Here is a 19,004-nt window from a genome sequence, read left to right as displayed (position 1 = left end):
AACCCAAAAAAAAAAAAAAAAAAAAAAAAAAAAAAAAAAAAGAATAATCAAGTAAACACCTGTAACAAAATGACCTACCTATCCTTCTCATAACTTTCAAGTAGGAATCTCTTTTATATCCATCACATTTTTATACCTTTTGGCCATTTGTTAGAGAACATAAGAAAGCTTTTCTTAATGAGACTCCCCTATAATAAATAACTAGTCAATATTACAATTATCATAATCATATAGGTACACTCTACTGGGAAAACTAAAGATAAATCAGAAGATAAAAATAAAACACCACCAAAAAACTTTGTGATCCAAAAGAACAACCCAAAGTAAGCACAATGATTAGGATTTAAAAAATATAAATGCATACTTGGTGAAGAGATGCTGAGCAGACGATTGGTGACCTGCCCATATTCCCTTTGCCTTCACAGGTCCAGTACATGCTGACGGCTTCTTTTGGTAAGCATCTGTAACTCGACCTGAGCACTGTGCTCAGATCACACAGACATCAGGCACCACAGAGTTAACTCTTAGGACTAGCCCATAACCAGTAACTGATGGAAATTAGTTGATAATTACTCCAGCTTCCTCACCCTTCCAACAGAAAACTACGAGGCACTTTGTACTCTGTTTTCCAGAGGTCCCCAGCAGGACTGAGCACCAGCTGCCTAGGGGTGGGGGCCCTGCTCATTTACATACTTTGTACTGGTTTCTTTCCCTTCCCAGTCTCAATTCCCCACTCCCTGAGGTGTGCCTCCTTAGATAGCTCCCAAGGAAACTATTTACTCTAATCCTTGTGTCAAGGTCTGCTTCTGAGGAAACCCAATTTGACATATTGTCTAGATTAGAAGGCAATGAGTCTTATGTGTGTTCACGTTTGTTCAAAACGACACAGTCATGAGAAAACTCATGAGTTTTCTTCTTAATCTTTATTTGCAATTTTCATTGCCTATACTATTTTTCAAAGCAGTGAAGAGAAATTGATCCTAAAGCCTATGACTTCTCATCCAGCCTCACCTCCCCTACCATATTCCTTTTCCAAGTTCAGACAGAAACTTCAAAACTCTCTCTCTAGCACAAAACCAAAATTATAATTTGATGAATAAAGGTCATAAACAGCTAAGGACAATGTGTATGCATTTAACTCTTTCTTTGGAGGCCACCTAAAGGAAATAATTCCCTTAGACATTTTTTTCCTAAATAAAAAATTTCTAATATAAAAATAATACCCTGCTATGAAAGAAAAATAACAGAGATATAGCAGGTAAACAGTCAAAGTTCCTACCCAGTCACTCACTCTCACACACTCACTTCCCTTTCCAAATACAATTATGAGTGTATTTCCATTCCTCTTTTGTTGCACTTATAAACACACACTTACCACTTTTTACATAAACAGAATTGTGCTATAAATATTATTCTGACTTGCTTTTTTTTAAAGCAAAAGAAGTTATAATGTAAAAATATTCACTAATAAATCAACTACTTATAAAATTAATCCATCCTCAAACATGTTTCCCTGGTTAGCATTGGTTTCTAGCCCCACCAACTGTCATATTGTTATTTAAATTATGATATAAAGCAATTTTTGGTAAAACTAAACCCAGGAGCCACAGTTCTTTGATTTATGACAGAGATGGCACTTCACTGGAGTAGAAAAAGAACAGTTTTTAAAATAAGTGATATTGGAACAACAGATTTTCCATATGGGGATAAAAAGAAAAACCAAATCGGATGATTTGAATACCATTTACAAAAAAAAAAATCCCAGGTGGGTTTATGACTCAAATGTGAAAGGTAAAACAATAAAACTTTAACAAGATAGATCATCTTGATGACCTTAAGGTAGGAAAGTTTTATTAAACAAGATACAGAAAAAACTAACCTTACAATTAACACCCGTTCTTCAAAAGATACCATAAAAAGAGCAAAAAAAAAAAAGCCACAAAGAGCAGGACAAGATATTTACAATCCATTTATAAGAAAGGACTTATATCCAGAATATATAAGTAACTTTCACAAATTAATAAGAAAAAGATATTAATCCAATAGAAAAATGAGCAAATGAGCCAAAGAGTTAGAACAGACATTTTACAAAAAAGGAAATCCCAAACAGCAAATAAAAAAGATACTCAATTTTAAATAGTTAGGGGACTATGAAGTAGAACCACAAACAGATACCATTACATGACTATCAAACTGCAAAAATGAAAAAAACCTGACAATACCAAGTGTTGACAAGAGGATAAACTCTCATACAACAATAGGAAAACAGCGTTATCCAGTAAAGTTGAAGATATAATACACTACTGACTTACAGATATATACCTTAGATCACCCTTATGTATGCCCTTATATAGTCACAGCAGCACTATTCATAATTATTAAAAACATGGGGAATGCCAAAATAATAAAGCGTAAAAAAAGAAACGAAAAAAGAATGACAACACCAAATGGCAAAGATATGAAGCAACCAGAAATCATACATTGCTGGTGGGAATACAAAATGGTATAACAACTTTGAAAACCAATTTAATGCTTTAATATAAAGTTAAACATACACTTTCTATTATGACCCAGCAATTCCAGTCGTATCTACCCAAGAGAAATAAAACATGTCTACAAAAAGACTTGTACATAAACGTTCACAGAAGTTTTATTAATATAGCTCAAAACTGAACACAACCCAAATGTCTACCAACAAGTAAATGGATAAACAAACGGTGGTATATCTATACTATGGAATACTACTCAGCAGTGAAAAGGAACAAACTACTGGAACATGTAACAAAATAGAAAATCTCAGAAGTAATACATGAATAAAAGAAGACAAACATAAAAGAAACATACTATATGATTTCATTTATGTGAAATTCTAGAAAAGATAATGCCAATCTATAACAGCAAAAAGCAAATTGGTGGTTACATAAGGCCACTTAAGGAGGGAGGGGTTGATCACAATAGGGCATAAGGGAACTTTTGGGGGTGATAGAAATGTTCTATATCTTGATTGGAGTAGTAGTCATTCATGTGCATATATTTGCCAAAACTCATCAAGGTGAACATTTATAAGGGTGCATTTTATTTATAAAATTATGCCACAATAAAGTTGATAGAAGCTTTTTGAACATGTGTGGGGCAGGGAACGGGGAAAATTCAAATGCCAGTCAACAGTAGAACAGATTTTAAAAGGTATATATCCTTTCAATAAAACATTTTACAGCAAGGAAAATAAATGAATTAAAGACAGATGCAACATGAACGACTTATACAAAATAATGTGAGCAAAAAATGCTCACACACATATATACCATTAATATAAAGTTTAAAATCAGGCAAAACTAATTCATATTGTTTTAGGTGGTACATACAGTGGTGGTATAAAAAGCAAAGACTAAAAAACACTATTTTACTTTTAAGAACAAAATAAAAGATTTAAGATGAAAGAAACAACAAAAAAAAGCAAGAATATTATTACTGTAAAAGTTAGAATAGTGGTTAGCTGTGGGAGGATGGAGAGAGTTAAGACTGGTAAGTGACAGGGAAACCTGGGGTGCTAATAACGTTCTATTCCTTGATATGCAAGGAGGTTTTACTAGTGTTTGTTTTACACTATATATTAAACTATACATATGAGATTAATGCATGGGGGTGGGGGGCCAAGTACAGTGATCAAACCCTGGACTAATGAAAGTTTTTGTGTGTCATATTTTACAATTAAAAAACTGTTAATTAAAAAAAAAAATTAACCCTACAGCTAGACTGATCTGGTTGAAAACTTTGATCTACAATTTACATGTGAAATCTCAAACAATGCACAAAACCTCTTGAAATTTGGGTTTCCTCAACTGTAACATGGAGTAATATATATATTGCATGTTGTGTGGTTTAAATAAGATCACATATTTTAAAAGTATACAACAGTGCCTGGCTCAATAAATAGAAATATAAGATGTTCCTGCACTGAAAGATTCCATTTTTTTTTAAAGATGGCAGCTGTTGTTTTTATTTGAATTTTTTTTTTCATTGTACGTTTATGGGGCACAGTTTGTTGTTTCAATACATGCATATATTGTATAATGATCAAATCAGAATAGTTAGCATATCAATCACTTAAACATTTACCATTTCTTTGTGGTTATAACATTCAAGATCTTCTTTTCTGGCTATCTTGAAATATACAATGTAATATTTTTAGCTATTGTCACCCTAAGGCATTGGAACTTATTCTTCCTATGTAACTGTAACTTTGTAACTTTGTACCAGTCTACTAACCTTTCCCTGGCCCCCTCACTCTTTAAAAGATTCAATATTGTAAATGTTAATTCTCCCCAAATTGAGCTACAGATAACCAAAATCCTGTTTTTTGATAAAAAACAAACCAAAAAATATTTCTAAAAAGCCATTTGTTTTACCATATTTACACGTATTGGGTGGCTATAAGATAATTTATACCATGCATTTTCAGTGGGGGTAATATTGCCCCTAGAAGGGCAAAAATTCATTCAGGGGTGGGGAGAGGTGAAAAAAATCTTAGATACTTAAAAGAGTTTGTGGCACTTGAAAGCTCAAACCCTACCTGACAAAATCTTACTCATTAATATTTAATTAATGTAAATACAGCTTTAATTTTTTTCCTTAGAGTTGGTAATAATGAAAAAAAGGTTGAGAAATACTGATCTCTAATTTGTTCTGAGGCAGCTGAATCTAATATGAGGGAAGAAAAAAGTGGAATAATCCATTTTTGGAAATGAGAAAATTAGGCTATAATGCTTTCCATCTATCCAGAAGAGTTTGACAGTGAAAGGAAAAATGATTGGGGAGGCGGTATTTAGATTTTTTGGGAAACACAAGTGCAAGCTATGCTTTCAAATCTTGTACAGGAGTTTTAGGAAAATGGTTAGAAATGGGAAGAAAGTATTGTTACAAGGAGTAACAGCACTCAACATTCTGGTTTTCTTCGAGAGAAAAATCCAGGAAATGGTAGCCCAAGAATTTCAAAAGAACTCGATGCCCTTTCTCCCATTTAAGTAAAGACAAGACTGAGAAATTTATTTTTAAGTCAGTTAATGTTTCTATTATTATCTTCTCTCTTTTTTTGGCACTGGCCAGTACAGGTTCTGAATCCGTGACCTTGGTGTTTCAAGGATGGGTTCTAACCAACTAAACTAACCAGCCAGCCCCTGGTTAATGTTGCTGAAAGACCTATGAATGTCAGTTAAGTTTCAATGACCAAAGCGGGAATGGCATAGGATCTGTCCTAATCAGTAAACATGTTGTTTGGGGCAAATGAATTGCTTTTAATCCCAACATCTTTCTTACAATTTTTTTTTCCTTTTCCAAAAGGAATATTCCTTATACCCATACTTTTAATCCCCCTCTCCGTCCTAATCCTTGTGCAATTTTCTCAGACAAATCTCTCTATTCTCTATTCTATTTGAATAGGAAAGAAGCATGATGTTAAGAGAAGTAAAGTGACTTGGGCTTGATCCAGGCCATCAAGGATATTAAAAGCACACCACATGTCTTCCTATTTCAAGTCCACACACTTTCAACCACAATTTATTGAAGGTGTGCTTAAATTTAGAGGTTGATTCTGTAATTGATTTCTTCCCTAATAGTGCAGAGTTTTCCAAATTTACTAAAACACGAATGAGGAAAGGGAAAGATGGGACAATCACAGTTTCTGAAAATGAGTAAATTAAAAATAAATGGATATATTAAAAATTAATACTTAAAAAACTAAAAAGAAAAATCTTTCTTATGACAGATGCATTAAAAAGTAAGAAAACTTTATGGAAGATGTTAATAAATGAGAAAATGTACAATTAAGGCACTGCATTTTTAATGTAAAAGACAATTAAATCATATTTGGACTAAAAGCATCAAAACTGGTTTTGAAACATTTATTACAGTGTTACTAATAATTATTCGCTAATAATGTGATAGAAAACATATTTGAACATTAAGGACAATGATGCAAGTTTTCATTCCATAAAAGATTAAAGTAATCTTTCTATTTTAAGAGTGCATTCATTCAGTCAACCCCTATGGAAGACCAATTCTTTATATAAATCACTTCTTCAAATCCAGGAAACCCATATATTCAGTTATTTTCTTCAAATCTGTTAAGCTTTTTATTATAAAACCACATTTCATGAACACTAAAACTGGAAGATCCACATTGTAACCACAAAAACAGTGTCACTGTTAACTATGTATGGCTTGCTAAAAACACCTTAAATACCCTATCACCATGACCCTTGGTTGCCAAAAAGAAAAAAAAGAAAGAGAAGTTTCTCAACAACTTCTAAACAGAAATAACCTTCAGATTCTAAAATTCTATAACATTATTAGATATTTTATGTGCTTTATTTTTAAAGCTTTTTATCAAGAAAAAATATACACAAGCACCTAAAAGAAGCTGTAAATTTTTACTTACATATTCAGGTTTTAGTTTTTTATCTCCTCCTCTCACAGCCACCTTTTCTAGTTTATCTATAATGGGCCCAATCATTTCCTCATCTTTAAGCTGAAGCTCTTCATGTATTATTTCTATATCTCGAATAGGATCTACACTTCCTTCAACATGCGTGATATCATCATCTTCAAAAGCACCTAAAATGAATTAAAGGGAAGCAATTCAATGAACAAATAATACAGAGGGTCATATGATTAGAGCAAAAGATTCCTAGAAGGTTGACAAATAGCTATAGTATGAATTCTAAACAAGTTGGACATAGTATTTTTTTCCCATTTAGTAATACTTAGCATACTAAACAAAATAGCAGTTTAGAGCCTCAACATTTCAAAAATTGATTGGAATAAATAAAATTATGGCCTTTACAGAATGAAAATTATTTTCCAGAACTACTGGCATTTCTAAGTTTGATACGTTGAAAGATCCTGAATTCCAGGCATGAAAGCCTGAAGTTCTAAACTGCACTATTAAGGTTTCCAAGGGAAACCAGATTTGGGGGGGAGGGGCCTGAAATCATCTGGCAGACCTCTTCCCTGCTTCAATCTACTTTATCACTGTGGTTCTGACGGTGATTAGATAATGAACCACTCAGACACACAATTTACACAGCAGCTAATTTCATCGGCCTGATTTGAGGGTATGGTTTTTAGGGGGCTATCAAAGAAGCAGATGAAGGTGCATTTGTCATATATGAGTGACAACCATTCACACTATCTGATCAAAATGGTGCTGGCCCTTATTAGAAACACATGCTATTATTACATATTTAAAGTGCAGTCGAAGCCATAATTTCAAATTGCCAACTGGAAACATAAGGGTAAAACAACCAGATATTACTGAAGCATGTGTACTGACTTTATGCCCTTTTGAAGACATAATGTGGCAACATAATTCAACTGGGATTTACTCAAATTACCAGATAAAGAACAGTATCACAAAAAATGAAAAAATACTAAGAAATGTTATAAGCAGAAAGCAATGATATACCCACAAAATAAATACATTTATAAACAAATTAATTTCATTAAAATTACCAATTAGATTATACTTCCAAAACGAGATGTTTTCAAATATAAAGTAACAATCATTTTATTTATTTATTTATTCTGGCAGATGGCTGATACAGGATCAAACCCTGGACCTTGGTGTTATCAGCAACACACTCTAACCAACTAAGCTAACTGGCCAGTCCTATAACAATTATTTTATATAGAAGTATCACAGAAATCATGAGACCATTTGATTGAGTTTGATAAGAGAAACAGTGAATATAGCTCATTCTTAGATACTAAAGACCAACATATTCTTGTTACAAGTTACAAAGAGTTTTTAAAATACAATTTCCCAGAATTAAAAATAATTACTTGTATTTTAATGTGAATTATTTAGTAATAATAATAAACATAAGTATATTATTGTAATTAAAATATAAATATTTAAAGTACTATTTAAGTATTTTTGGCATAGAACTGATCTTATGTCAAATTCATATGAACAAAATTGGCAAAAAATGAGGAGGTACATTATATTTTACTAATAAACACACTAGACAAATGCTGATTTAGGTAAATTTTTAGAATCTTTGAAAATATAAAAGAAGTCCCCGTGGAAGCACAGCATTATTTACTTTTTGTCATGATTTGAGGCATCTTACACAAATGGCACATTAAAATAGGATAATAATGGGCCAGCCTCGTGGCTCACTCAGGAGAGTGTGGCGCTGGTAGCACCAAGGCCGCGGGTTCGGATCCTATATAGGGATGGCCGGTGCACTCACTGGCTGAGCGTGGTGTGGACAGCACTGAGACAGGGTTTACAATTCCCTTACAGGTCGGTTCGGATCCTATATAGGGATGGCCGGTGCACTCACTGGCTGAGCGTGGTGTGGACAACACTGAGACAGGGTTTACAATTCCCTTACAGGTCAAAAAAAAAAAAAAAAAAGGATAATAAAAGTAAAAGCTTCCCGGCAGTCAAAGCAATGCAAGTAACATACAGATAGAAGTAACTAAACTTTCTATGACACTCAGAATAAAAGAGTAGGGGCCACTGACTAACTACTAACTATAGTGATGTCCCCAACAACATCCCTACAGTAAATGCATTAGCAGGTTTTAAATAACAGTTTCTTAATTATAACCCTCAATTTTAACCAAGTGGATAATAGAGAGGAACTTAGTAATTGCAATTCTTCTGGAAGCAAAAGAAAACAAAGCTCTCTGATGATCTGAACTAATACAAAGGGAAAACCTAGAATAAAAGGGGAAGGGAGTGAGGAATCACTTGTCTATATTGTAACCTCCAAATTATCTTCTACATTGCACCTTGCCTAGACTCTGCCAAGGATCAGCCTAGGAAAAGAGTCACGACTCTATCATCTCTAATCCATTCTCCCTACTATAAGAAAAACTCAAACCACAGACTCTGGATACCCTGGATTGCTCTGTTGTTCCCACACACAAGGTTAGCAGTATTATTATAATTACTTGTTTCATAAAATGGTAACATACTATGTGAAGAATTTATTTTTGAAAAGAAATATTGCCAAATATTAAGATAAAAATTAAGCAAAGAGAACATTAAGGCTATCCTTTAAAACTGAATGCCCTTGTGATGACATGAGGCCTAGAACAGCTGAAAATAAAAGATCCATATAATTTGGTGGATTCCTTAGAGCTAAAAAATTAGAGGTTGTTTTCCAAAGACATGCTCCTGGGTCAACAGACTTCACCATACAGGAATGCTATGTTATACCTTCTCTTCACATCTTGTCTTTTTCAGTCCAAGATTTAGTGGTTAAGAATATGACCTTTGAAATCAGACAGACATACTGGTCATAGAAACTTAGATCTAAGATTACCTAACCTCTAGCTTCACATCTTTAAAATGAAAATGCTTCTACCTCTCTGAGAATGGGTATGATCAAATCAGGTAATATATGAGAGGTCTTCAAAAAGTTCATGAAAAGATTTGTATTGTCTTTTAGTTGTTTTTCCATGAACTTTTTGAAGTGCCTCATATGTGAAGTGCTTAGCAGAGAGCCCAACACTAATTTGAGAGTCCTTCACTAATTTGGGGCATGTACTATTTTTTTCATGATGTAGGAATTAGAAATTTAGAAGAATTTCACAGCAATACAGTTAAAACACTGATTATGAGTTTTATAATTTCATGTCACTCAACTCACCTTGGAAAGGGTTAAAATAAATTTTGCGAGTTTACAGGTTTTTTCCCAGTAATTCTTACTAGTTCACTAACACTAACTGACTAGCACACTTTTACCCTAGTCCATTGCCAAAGTTATTTATTTCAAATTTACATCAACTAAAACAGTGTTTAGTTTTAGTGCACTGGTAAGTTTAGAAGACAAAGACTATATGCCACATTATACTGAATTGCTTGGTGAGAAAGTTACTTCCTTTTCAATTCTCTTTCAATACTGACTTTGTCAAGGAGAAAGTCTCGATTTGATGCTATTGGCCTTTAATGTTTAACATTTATAAATCAATCTTTTTACCAACAGAGTAGTCCTTAGCCTCAGAGCTTCTAAAGATTAAAAAATGTCATAAAACTGTAGTTTTTATTATATTTATACTTATTTTATTATGTTTAATTTTGTCAAGTGATACTAATTTTCCACTCACATTAGTGACAAAGTTTCCTGTTTAAATAAATTTAGCCAAAAAAGTGAGTTATTACGTATAAAGTATTAAATTTGGATCAACGTGTATAAAATAATCACCTTTTGGGGCAAAATTACTTCTATCAAGGTAAATGTAAAACATTAACTATCATTTTGATGGTGGTGGGATATTATCCAATTTTTTTATTTCTGGTACTATTCTGTATAAAATAGGGTAATGTGATACAGCATGTACGTGTGTGCTGGAGAGAGGGAGGAACTGCTCTGCAGTATTTCAGCCAGAACTGGTACGGAGACTTCTCTGAAGAGATGACATTTGAGCTGAGACCAGAATGGCCTGAATGAGGCAGTAATGTGATGATCTGACAGAAGAGGGTTCTAAAAAATATAAAAGCCCTAAAATGAGAACAAGCTTGAAGTGTGTCAGAAATAGAAATAAGGTGAATATAGGTGACTATGACTCAAGGATGTAAACATAAACATATCTACTTATTTCTTATAACTCGAGTCCAAAAGAGCAAAATTTTAGCGCTTCTACATTCACCGGGTTTTGAGAACATTCTTCTCTCTATACCATAAGTGGACAAGTACAAAAAGTAAGACACCTTAAGATTTCTCACAATCTGTAAAAGGGATCCTATCAGTCAAGAAGATGGAACACTTAGAAACCATAGCCACCTTCAAGTATCACATTTCAAGCCAGCTGGCATAAACACTGAAACAAAAATTAAACTTGACCAACTGCAGTTTGGTCAACCAATGATACAGAATTATCAACACCGTACACATCACCAAGAACAAAAGAAGAATACTACATTCATACAAGCCTTAAAATCAAGTCACGTGTAGGCTTCAGAATTCTGCAAGGTAACACTATGCCTAAGGACAGTGGGGCAAAGTCTTCAGAGTTCTAAGGAAAGAAAATGTGACTTGAGGATTTTATATACAGCCAAGCTGTTCTTCCTTGTCAGAAATAGAGGCCAAAGGTGAACAGACTGTGCACTCTCTATATAATTAAGACTAAACAACCAAAGAAATTATGTTAACAAAATAGAGAATACAGATTATAATCTATAAAAAGTTAAAAATAATAACATAAAAGTTGGGGGATAGAGAGAAGTAAGGTAAAAGCATAAGTGCACTCATTTCCTCATCTTTTATAATAAGGAATCAATAGATGCTATATAAAGATGAACCATGTAATTTAAAAATAATTTCTCCAAGCTTTTAGTATTTTTATAATCCTTTTTCTTTCTTTTTAAAAAAATCATCTCAACAGATGCAGAAAAAAAATGATCCTTTTTCTTAACTCTAGCAGGATCATTCAAGAACATATATTCTGAAAAAAAAAAAAAAAAAGCACACCTGAATTTCAGTAATGTCTTCTGTATTACTTCAATTTTTTCTTTCAAATTCAAAACAAAATTAAGTATTCTATTTAAAATAGCATATACACCATATGATCACATTTATATAAAATAAATTCTCATTCTCAATGCCCCCAACCAAATGCTAATGAAAATAACTTCTGGGCAGGGAGCTACTGACAAATTTTTTAAAACTTCTTAATCAGTTTGGTCTCACTTAAAGTTTTCATAATGAACAATATGTTATTTTTATAAAAACAATCATTCTTTTTTTAAAAGTCCCTTTTAAAAACACAATAAACAGTTTAATTTGCAGAAAAATTTGCACAAATTTTAGTTAAAATTTTGATTTTGTAGTGACTAGTTATAGGGAGAAAACCATTATTATCACAAAAATTATTTTATGCCTAATCATTGCCACATATGGAAATAGGTGGTTGAAAATAATATTAACTACTGTAAACTCTCATTTTTAAAACAATTTGTTATAGAAGAAAATTAGCCATGAGCTAGGCTTAGGCTGGATTCTATTACAAAAATTTCTTAACTCAGTAATTCTACAATGTATCCTTTCACAAAAAAGTACTCTTTTCAAATCTTCTTGACTTCTCTCACATTTCAAATGCTTTTTCTTGCCCTTTCTCCTCTGCTACTTAGCCGATGACCTAACCTCATTTCAAAGAAAATGCTTGCATTTCAAATGCTTTTTCTTGCCCTTTCTCCTCTGCTACTTAGCCGATGACCTAACCTCATTTCAAAGAAAATGCTTGTCATTTTTGGAGAGCTAAACCCCCTTTTTGTGTTTACCTTTCCTTCTTTACAGCAGTAAAGTGGAAAACATCACCTTTAAACTTCAAATGCTTTTTCTTGCCCTTTCTCCTCTGCTACTTAGCCGATGACCTAACCTCATTTCAGAGAAAATGCTTGTCATTTTTGGAGAGCTAAACCCCCTTTTTGTGTTTACCTTTCCTTCTTTACAGCAGTAAAGTGGAAAACATCACCTTTAAATAAAAATTATATTTAACATTTACTTATACATATTTGTGGGATACAGTGTGTCATTCAATACATCCATATACTGCACAATGATTCATTTAGGGTAGACAGCATAGGTTTGTACCCATTAGTCCACCACTTCTCCTCCTCTCAATTTCTCCTCCCCTCCTAGCCTCTGGTAACCATTACCCTACTCTCTACTTCTATGAGAACCACGAAAATACCCCCTTCTATTATTTGTTGTCAATCTCTCTACCATCTCTGTTCTGGATCCTATCCCTCACCCAGGGAAGTTTGCTCCACATATTGTTCCTTCTATCTTCTAAGACCTCAATCTATTACGCCCGACTCACCTACATTCGTATCACCTACATTTCCACTAATACCTTCCCATCAACATTTAAGTAGGCTTAAGATTATATATTAAATCAATCATGTCAGTCACCCCTGGACATTAATTCCCACTCCAACTACTGCTTTCCACCTGCTGTCTCCACTTCTTTACTTCCTATTTATAACTCAACCCACTGCAGTCTGACATATACCTCCACCAAACTACCAGAAACTGATCTTAAAAAGAACAGCAATGATTTGCCTTCATGACGGTAAATCAAACAGTCATTCTTCAGGAATCCTGAATGACTGCTTAGTAGCATGTAACTTCAGAGCATTACAATAGTCTCTTCCACTGCTTCTTTCTAACTGCATTCTCCTGATCTTCTTCTATTTTTTCTGGTCATTTCTTCTTAGGTCATTCCTTTTCTTGCTGTAACTTCCCCATAAATGCTGATGTCTCTCTCAGTTCTCTTTTCTTATCCTTCTGTTACACTCTAACAGAATCTTCAACCCAGAACTCCTCTGAGTGGCTCCAGTACATTTAAAGGCAATACCAAATAAAATGAACCAAAAAACATCTTTTAGTTATGATGGAGTTTGGATGTATTATCCTCCCAGAACTCATGTGGAAATCTGATCCCCAGTGCAGCAGTTTGAGTCATGGGGACAGATCCCTCATGAATGGATTAAGTGCTCTCTCTAGCTGGGGGAGTAATGAGTGAGTTTTCACTCTTAGTTCCTGAGAGAGCCGGTTGTTTAAAAGACCGTGGCACCTCCCCCCTCCCTTGCTTCTTCTCTTGCCATGTGATCTGCTTGCACCTGTTGGCTGCCTGTCACTTCCCACCATGAGTAGAAGCAGCCTGAGGCCTGTGCCAGATGCAGGTTTAAAAGACCGTGGCACCTCCCCCCTCCCTTGCTTCTTCTCTTGCCATGTGATCTGCTTGTACCTGTTGGCTGCCTGTCACTTCCCACCATGAGTAGAAGCAGCCTGAGGCCTGTGCCAGATGCATCTATCCCAGAATCGCAAGCCAAATAAACCTCTGTTCTTTATAAATTACCCAGTCTCAGGTGTTCTGTTATAGCAACACAAAATGGACTAATACAGTTAGTTATTTAAATTATTTTCAATATAAAACCTATTCACTAAGTGAATAAGAGCAAAATATCAATGCTTATACTAAGTTGTGACTTTTGTAATTTGTGTGCCTCCTTCACTGAGGTCCAGTCAAAATACATATTTTGTGAGGTACATTTGAGTATCCATATGATATTGTATGCTCTGCATGATATTTTTTGGTACGATGTAGCAGAAATGATGAGTCAGCTATTTTCAATGATTATAAATGAACTGAAGATTGATCAATTTACTCATTCAATCAAAGCCTGTCTTATTCCATAAAGATTTAAGTAAAAAGGATCTGCACTCTGTTTAGGATACTAAATCTAACCAAACTTCAGAAACAAAAAAAGACTTCAGAAATAACAATAAACTTTGGAAATTCAGGACTTCAGTCAACTGGTTTGCTTATATGCTACTTAAACTGGAGTTGTATTCAGTTTTCAAAAGCAAAGCATACCTAGCTAGATGTAGACACAGATTTTAAAAGACATTATGTGTTGAAAAGTACAGACTTTACAGCAGTACTTTATAAACCATCTGTCATAGAAACCTTGATATTCCAAACAGCATGTCTAGGGCTGGCCAATTAGCTCAGCTGGTTAGAGCGCAGTGTTATAATACCAAGGTCAAGGAATCAGATCGCCATACCAACAAATAGCATGTCTAGAGGTTTCCTGGGAATAAGAGAGTATGTGGTCAAGATGGACCTATGTGACTTGTGCTCCTTCCATCCTCTACCACTATACAGTACAGAAATAAAGAATTCCTTAATATATAAACCAATGAATAAACTGCCACCCTTTCACACGTATGCAAACCACAATATGCTTTGCCAAATATAAGTTTTCCAATTGAAGAAAGCTTCCTTATATATCTAACAATGTGCTAAGCTTGTGAGAATTGAAAACAAAAATCAAAATAATAGAATCTTGGTCTCAGTAAGTAGACAATCTGGTTGGGAAAACAAATCTATTAAAAAGGGAGAACAGGGCCGGCCCGGTGGCGCACTGGATAGTGCGCCGCTTGGGAAGCGTGGTGGCGCTCCCGCCCGAGGGTTCGGATCCCACATACAGACCGGTTCCCGCTCACTGGCTGAGCGAGGCGCGGGAGCAACACCGAGGGTTGCGATCCCGTTGCCGGTCCCCAGTCTGGTACGGGCGCGACACTGAGGGTTGCGATCCGTTGCCGGACATGGAAAAAGACAAAAGACCAAAAAAAAAAAAGGGAGAACAATACTGACTAGCAAGCACTTTAAATATAAGTATAATTAATAATGGGTAATCAACAAGGCCTTTACAAATTGAAAAGGTTAGTACAGGTAAAGAAGATGAAGAAAAACATGACAAGTAACAGGGGAAAGTGTCAGATAAAAAAATAAAGGTCGACGGCTGGCTGGTTAGCTTAGTTGGTCAGAGTGCAGTATTATAACACCAAAGTCAAGGGTTTGGATCCTCTTACCCGACAGCTGCCAAAAATAAAAATAAAGGTTGAAAATGAACAAAGCTTACTGGAGAACTGACAACAGTGATAAACTGTACTGAAGAGTAGCAGAATTTATTACATCAGGTAGTGGTGGAGAATAGGGACGTCCAAATATCAGGGTAAGCCTGGATCTGATCTGCTAGTCAATAAGGAGACAACAATGGTTCTTATTCTAGTGAGTAGTAAATGGAAAGCAGCATTTTAGAAAGACTAACCAGAAGTAGGGACCCAAGGGTTCAGTTCCTCTACCGGCCAGCTACCAAAAAAAGAAAACGTAGGAAACCTGCTAAAAGGGAATTGCTGTAATCCAAATATGACGAAAAGAACTGCACTAGAGTATTGATGGGAAATATGAAGACAGGATGAATAGTGAGACATAACTAAAGTGAAGTCTCTAGTTCACTTTAGTTTTATCTAGTCAACTAGATTTAAAAAAAATGGTAACAGGAGGGAGGAAGGGACGCTGGGAGGGATGGGGGGAGGAGGGAGAGAGAGATCACAACAAAGTTTCAAGCCAAAAGATCTTCATTTGCATTTATGGTAAAGCCAATACATGTAACATTAAAATCCCAAGTCAGATATGACATAAAAAGGTATTATATAACCAAAATGCAGACTCTAGAAAAAGAGAAATAAAATTATTACAAATATATGGTAATATTAAGTCACAGCACCAAAATGTCCTGTATGCTACACTATTTCACATTGCTTTCCAGTTTATCCTATGTGATGAACAGTAAATGTCTTGAATTATCTATATTTTAATCCAGAGTCCCACCAAAATTACTAAAAGTTTTTAGAAGCCTCATTACTGAACCAGAAGATAAATTATTAAATATAATGTTGGAAATCAAGATCGAGGATATCTTGCTCAAAATCTTTCTCAAATTTCAAATATATTCTTCAAGCAAAGTCCTATCTTATGTCAAAACTCTGGTTCCCAACTTCCTTACAATTCTGTAGCTCATTAATATTGAACAAGAAGGGAAAGAGCTAAACATGCATTGGCTTTACTGACAATACTGGAAAATGCAAGTTCCTATTTATTTTCCATATGTGACATGACAAAAATTATTTACTGCATTGGGGGACGATGGCTTACGGAGGGAGGGGAGTTAGTAAAGCTATTGATTGCACACTTCAAATGCAATGATTTAAAAATATAGTTTAAGTTCTGGTTCAGAGGTGCACTGTAAAACTCTAGTCTTCATCTAGATAAAGCACCTTCCCATCTTGACAATAAAAGCAATTTGAGTAAAAACACGATCTAATTCATAGCTGGACCTCGAGTTTGCAATATTTATCTCTGCATTAAATAAGATGTGTAGTTTTACCTATTTTCCTTAAGTTCAGAAGTGAGAGAAGGGCATTTCAATTTATTAAATTTACTTCAAAAATCAATTTGCCTTTCTTATCAATATCAAGGAACAAGGCAAATTTTGAAACACACAAAAGAATAAATCATTCTCATAACAATATTCCCCTAAAAAGGATGTAGATTTAAGTTTCTAGCCTTCAGAGTTTGAAGTAAATGAAAAGGGTTGCATCAATCAAATTTTAATTACTTTAAGTGGATATATCTACAGATTTTTTGAGAAACAAAATATTTTGTAAACATATAAAACTGGAATAATTGGCCTAGTAATGTAAACTGTTAATTACTTGATGCAAAAGCATAAATGGAATAGTGTAAGAGGACTTGGTGGGTTGTACTTATTTACAATAAATCAATCAAAAGTAATCTTTAAAGTCTTCAACCTTCATTTTCTAGGGAAAAACCTATTACCTGAGATATAGCAAAGGCCCTAACATAACCCAATCTATGCTACAGCCTAATGGTTTAATTCTGACATATAAACAGAACTGTGGGTTACCAAAAGAATTTGCTTTTGCTTTGCTTTCCTCCTCTCTCATTACAGGAAAAGGCTCTACAACTAAATCTTGGCCAAGAGGAAGAAAACTACCATCCCTCTGACATATTCAAAAATTGATCAAGGTTTTCAAAAAGTTTAGTAAAATAAAATGAACAAGTGGCTGATTTTGAGGGACCAATCTAAAATTTTAAAAATTAGAAATAATTCATGCAGGACTTTCACACAAAGCAGTTAGCTTATATGGAAGCAAGCTATGCTATAAGTAAAAACAATTCCAAGTCTTGAGACAAATATACATTTAGTACAGGAGTGGGTCAGTCCAGCTCTGAGAAACCTTAAAATTTTTTTCATTACTTTTTCCTAATTTTTAAGAGTTCATTTAAATTAAAAATAATATACTTCTAAGCAGTGAATCAAACAAAATATTGAATAGGTAGGATGTGATAAACAGAAGAAAACACAAAAAAAGAAGCAGGGAGAAAGTCATGAATAACATTAAAATTGAATCTTAGAGTAGTAGCAAGCAAAAAAAGCTTTTTGATTATGACTGACACCACTTAACTGACAGGAAGTAACAACACATTACAATATTACACAATGTGATTCTTTCAAATGTGTAGAACACCAGAAAATTCTGCCTAACAGTTACTGGTATTGTACTTACCTTGTAGATAATTACGCATCCACACCATTAAGAAATCCTTAAAGTAACTTAAAAGTTATGAATTGTAACCCAGAGTCAACACCTGTACTTAATTATATTCAATTGCTCAAGGGTTTTACATTTTTAGTTGCTACAACATATCAAGTCTTTCCAAAGAAGTAGGCAGAAAAAAAGTACCTTAATGAGAACTAGCATTCATCTCTCAACAAGATTTTCACATCTTGTTCTATATTAATATGTTAAATGTGTAAAAGGCAAATATAATCAATGTTATTTTAATTAATATTGAGATTCTACCCTACTTCCAATGTTGAGCAAGCTGCCTTTCCTGTATTTATCCTTCCCAATGACCATTCTCACTAACTTCCTAACCTCTAAAACATCACTTAGCCTTCTGCTAGTAGAAAAAAACCCTGTTTACAGTGGCTTCATCCCACGCTTCCAACCTTACCACCACCACCACCACTCTCCACAAATCCTCTGGTTAAATCAAACTCCTGCACTGACTCATTAAGCCTGAAATTTCCTTATGTTTAACTGTCACTGCAATTTTTGCCTACTCCCTTTCTTGGGCCTCAAAGATATATAATATATCCTTTCTTTCTATTAGAAATTACATTTGTTTTTAAAATGCATAGCTTAGTTTGCCCTCATCTACAAGGCAAATACAAGAAAATTCAGATCTAAGAGATCTCTACCATCCTGGAGTCACAGAAGAGTAGTAGAGACTTGTTTGGAATAAAGCACAGTAAAATTGATAGGTAACTATATTGTCCTAAATATGGCTTCTGAGAAAATCTATATTTTTGTCTTTCCAAGGAATAATGTAAGGAGGAAAAAAAAGAATTAAAAAAAAAATAGAATTCTGTCTTTACTGCCAGTACTGTAAACAGGAACTGATGAATGAATGAATGCCCCAAGCACTTATTAGCGCTCAGAATGCAAAACTGTTAGAGGGGAATTATAGATTCTACATGAAGCTAAACATGCAGCACAACAGCAAAGGATCAATTTTACAGCACATAATATGATACTTAGAGAGCATTT

At 34.2% G+C, this 19,004-nt stretch overlaps 1 protein-coding gene across 1 annotated transcript in view; it reads right to left on the bottom strand.

Annotated features, from left to right (window-relative positions):
• Window positions 1–19,004, bottom strand: part of OLA1 (Obg-like ATPase 1) — a 169,932-nt gene that overhangs the window by 69,436 nt on the left and 81,492 nt on the right. Inside the window, exon 4 of the mRNA XM_008567385.1 lies at window positions 6,437–6,612. Coding sequence (XP_008565607.1) covers window positions 6,437–6,612 — 176 coding nt within the window. The remainder of the gene's footprint in view (window positions 1–6,436; window positions 6,613–19,004) is intronic.

Source organism: Galeopterus variegatus, unplaced genomic scaffold, assembly GCF_000696425.1.
Source record: "Galeopterus variegatus unplaced genomic scaffold, G_variegatus-3.0.2 Scaffold317, whole genome shotgun sequence".
Lineage (NCBI taxonomy): Eukaryota > Metazoa > Chordata > Mammalia > Dermoptera > Cynocephalidae > Galeopterus > Galeopterus variegatus.
Note: the sequence above shows the minus strand (reverse complement) of the source record. Positions and strands in the feature narration are given on the sequence as shown.